This window comes from Pempheris klunzingeri, chromosome 7, assembly GCF_042242105.1.
Source record: "Pempheris klunzingeri isolate RE-2024b chromosome 7, fPemKlu1.hap1, whole genome shotgun sequence".
Taxonomy (NCBI): domain Eukaryota; kingdom Metazoa; phylum Chordata; class Actinopteri; order Acropomatiformes; family Pempheridae; genus Pempheris; species Pempheris klunzingeri.
In genome coordinates this window covers 26,721,606-26,725,538 of record NC_092018.1, presented here as the reverse complement: position 1 = coordinate 26,725,538, position 3,933 = coordinate 26,721,606, and the positions used below count along the sequence as shown (strand labels likewise).

Here is a 3,933-nt window from a genome sequence, read left to right as displayed (position 1 = left end):
GAGATGAGATGAAATGCAAAATAAATAGACAATTCAACAATAAAACAATCAAACAGCATAAAGCAGCACACTAATTTCAGCCTAACCGGAGTGTGAATCCTGCCAAACTGAACAGAAGACAGCGACAGGCGGCTCCTTCAACCTCCGGTGGCCCTCAGCCTAGTCTGGGCATGCATTCTCATGGCTGTGAGCACTGGGTCAGCTGCAGCCTCTGCAAAGTCACTCTGTCACTTAACACTGAAGATCCCTTCACCAGCAGGAATAAGAGAACAGCGGGTACTGGCTCCACTCAGCCACGTTGCCATGGTGATAGCCGTGGTGCACAGCTTGTGTGGTGTAGTCAGCGGTCAGGTGGTGAGGGGGAGGGTACTGCGCGGGCCCGGGGCCGCTCCACTGCCCCAGGGGCTGCTCGGCGCCGTATGGGCTGTAGATGTGGTGGCCGATCACCCCCGGTTTACCGGCCTGGGCCATGGTCATGTTGAGGACGCCCGTGTAGTCCTGGGGGCCGGGGAGGTGCTGGGGGCCGCAAGGGGAAGGGCCTACCTCATGTGTACGGGGCTTTGATGAGTCGTGATCGGGAACGGTGGCGACATCAGGGACTCTGGACTCAAAGCTGCTGCGTCCTGATCCGCTGTTGCTGCTGCCGACGCTGGAGGAGGGAGAGGGAGACTTTCCATACTCGTGGAACCTGAGGAGTGACAGGAAGGTGGTCAGCGCCCCGGTCATCGTGACCACATTATGCTCTTATCTGTTGCACAACTTTAGCAGTATTCACCTGTACGGCTGGTAGGAGGCCGGAGCGGGAACAAGCTGCTCTGTGTTGTACATGTCCCTGGGGTCTGCCCCGGCGGGGGACTCAGTCCTCACACTGTGCTCCCTCTCGGCAGCCCACGGGGAGTAACGCTCCTCTTTGACGGCATCGCCTTCTTTCCTTTTGGGCAGGTCTCCTTCCTCTCCGTCGTAACCCTCATATGAGGACTGGCAGAAATCTGATGAGACACGAACCATCAGATCAACTTCAAGGCACAAGACAAGAGAGCGAAAACATCAACAGGAAGAAGGGAGTCTGAGAACCGCACCTGGGGGACTGTCCTCCTCAGAATCCCTGTTCAATGTGTCCGACATCTTGGCTCGCTTCTCCAGGCAGGCTGGGTTCTTGTTTGCACGTCTGCAGATGAGCATCAGATAGATTAGAACAATACTGCACACAATACAATCGACTGCAAAGGAAATCTGTAGGTGAGCCCCGTTTTTCAAGTGAAGCACCCAAACCAAGTGCCTCCATGTGCCGAGTGTGACACCCACCTTTTCTTATTAGTGCCTTCATCCCTGAAGCCTTTTGCAAATGGGTTGTGATCGATCTTCAGCTTTGTAATCTGTGGGTTGGGGAAATCAAATCGGTTACAATCTCGGATCATGTGCGATGTCCTGCCGGCAGTTTTTATTGTATCCTGCAGTGCCACAAACTGACCTTGGTGTTCTGGTAGGCCGTGACCGCTGTGAAGGAAGTCTCGGGGAAGGTGAAGGTCTGGAAGACACTCCAGCGGACACTGAACAGGTCGTCTGCCTGGACGATATGGAAGCGCGGGTGGTAGCGGTGCATGGAGTGCAAAATGATCTGCAGGTAGGAGGAGAGGGATGAATTCAGAGCACTGTTTTTCTGTTTTTAAGCTTCATTTCCACTTGTGTACGTGTCACCACTAGGACTACAACAACCCCCCTTTATCCAGCGTGCTGCAGAACAGTAGTAAGATCACGTGGGGTTGTTGTGCTCTTACTTACATGGCCGTGCTGGTCGAGTGTGTTGTTGGTGAGCTTGAGCTTGAGGAAGGACACGGACTGCTTCATCCAGTGGCTCCCCGGGGCCGGGGAGTCGGGGTGGAGGTAGGTCCTGCATGGAGGCTGGGGCTCCGCTTTTCCTGCCACCTCCCATTTCTCTTTATTCCACTGTAGGAAGCAGACAGATAATCAGTCAGTCAGTCTGTCATAGGGTGGATGGGTGATTTACAGAGGGAGAGGATCTTCTTCCCTTCCCACAGTGTGAGACGAGGACGGCAGAGTGGAGAGTGACTGCTGGCCAGTACCACCCACGGAGATAGGGGGTAGTACAGTGGGCTCCCAGCAGGGGAGAGAAAACAGGAAGAGATAGCACCCTTTGATGTACAATGTCAGGAGAGGGGGTGGGGGGCAAACAGGGGGTGTCATGTCTAGAGATACTGGTAACCACTGAGGGATGTCTACGGCCAAAGCCACGGCTGTGGTGAAGCACGGCTATACTTTATTTTTGATAAATCAAGACTCGTTCAGAAGTGAAGGATGAGTAAATGCTGCCTTACCTTATACCTGAAGCCATCCTCAGGAACCATGTCGACCAGTAAGATGTACTTGGCACATGGAATAAGGCCGGATAGGTTCACTTTACAGTGTGGAAACATCCTCCTGGAAAACATAAAAAAGGAACATGTGAGCAACAGAGGACGCTTTTTCCTGAACATTTTGCATTAAATGCTACGTTTTCTGTCACCGTACCTGCCGGGTTTAGTGATGATCATCTCTGTCCCTATTCCATGGAAGGTCTTCCAGAGTTCAGGGTCCTCCAGCGTCATTCTGATGTTGCCCTGCAGGTAGGCATCGGGGCCAGCAGCCATGGAGGAGGGAGGAGGGCCACCGCTGAAGTTAGGCTTAAGGTCTAGAAGTAAATAAGATTGATCAAAGCTGTGCTTAAAACGGAGAAGTCATGATGGAGAAAGCTGTGCTCGGGGAAAAAGACCAAACAGGTTGGCAGAGCTCTGTGCAAATCCACTGAATCAGTCAGCACTCACCTCTGATGGACTGCATTCTTCAGGCTCAGTAGTAGCACAGGAAAAGCCTGAGAGGGGTCATGCACTGAGAGCCAATAAGCAATCCGAGTATCTGTGATGTCCAAACGTTCCTTCAGCTCTGCTCTCCCTCCTTAGTCTCCTGCCTCATGTGTGAAAAAAAAAAACCCAGAAATCCAGCAGCTCAGGAAGTCAGAAGGTTTGTCGGTCTTGCTGCAGTGGATATTTCAGAGCTCTTGAGTCCTGCAGGGTGATGTGACCATGACTTTTAAGGGGAGCTATGGAGTGGGTGGGGTCAAGAGAGCCATTCCCAGACTTTGAAGTGGCACAATGATGAGTCAGTGTCCTGCTGTGATTGGAGGGTGCTGGAAATCAAAGAGACTTAACAGAGCCTTGATACCGTCCCCACAGGAAGGGGGACGGAGGAAATGCATCTTTATTAACTGCTAAGAGACTTTAAAACAAATATGGACAGACTTCCCTGCTGCAGATAGGGGCTCGCAGCGGCACCACAATCTGTGTAAATATCATTCGCACTGACATAACTACACGCGAAAATGGCATTTAGTGTGTTTGTGCAATGTGGTAAAAACTCAGTATGATACATTTCACACACCTGGTAGAAATCCAATGCAGGGTACATTTAAATGACATAATCCTTTTTGTCCGTTTAGCGTGCGCACTGGAGGAGTGATTTTCTTAAAAATAGCAGCTTTTCCAAGAGTTTTCTCAAAGTTACAACCACGATTTTAACGCCAAACACTGCAGAGGTCTTTTACACTGATCTGAAATGAAAAACTAAAAAGACTTCTCTGACTTCATGAAATATGTGGTCGACCTTTACGCTCTTCTACATCCTCAGCTTTCTCCATCAGAGGAATTATGCAGTGGGTGGGAAACTGTGTAAACCCATAATGGTGTAATGACAACATGCACTCTTTCTGCAGGTAACTTTTACCTGGGGCCATCCTCTGAAGCCTGGCAGTGGTGGTGGTTGTGTGTGTGTGTGTGTGTATGTGTGTGTGTGAGGAGGGGAGGGGGGGTGTGTATTGGGGTGTCTAGACAGGCCCATGCTCTGATAGATAATCTCATTAGGCTAGTTTCCCTTGAAGGG

General features: G+C 51.0%; 1 protein-coding gene across 1 annotated transcript; it reads right to left on the bottom strand.

The window, feature by feature from the left end:
- Window positions 1-2,861, bottom strand: tbx16 (T-box transcription factor 16). Its single transcript, XM_070834354.1, has 9 exons — window positions 2,823-2,861; window positions 2,530-2,689; window positions 2,337-2,439; window positions 1,783-1,947; window positions 1,472-1,618; window positions 1,306-1,376; window positions 1,080-1,168; window positions 776-989; window positions 1-688 (listed from the first exon to the last, which is right to left on the bottom strand). The coding sequence occupies exons 1-9, from the start codon at window positions 2,836-2,838 to the stop codon at window positions 250-252; spliced, it is 1,404 nt and encodes a 467-aa protein (XP_070690455.1). The 5' UTR covers window positions 2,839-2,861; the 3' UTR covers window positions 1-249.
- Window positions 2,862-3,933: the final 1,072 nt, after the last annotated feature.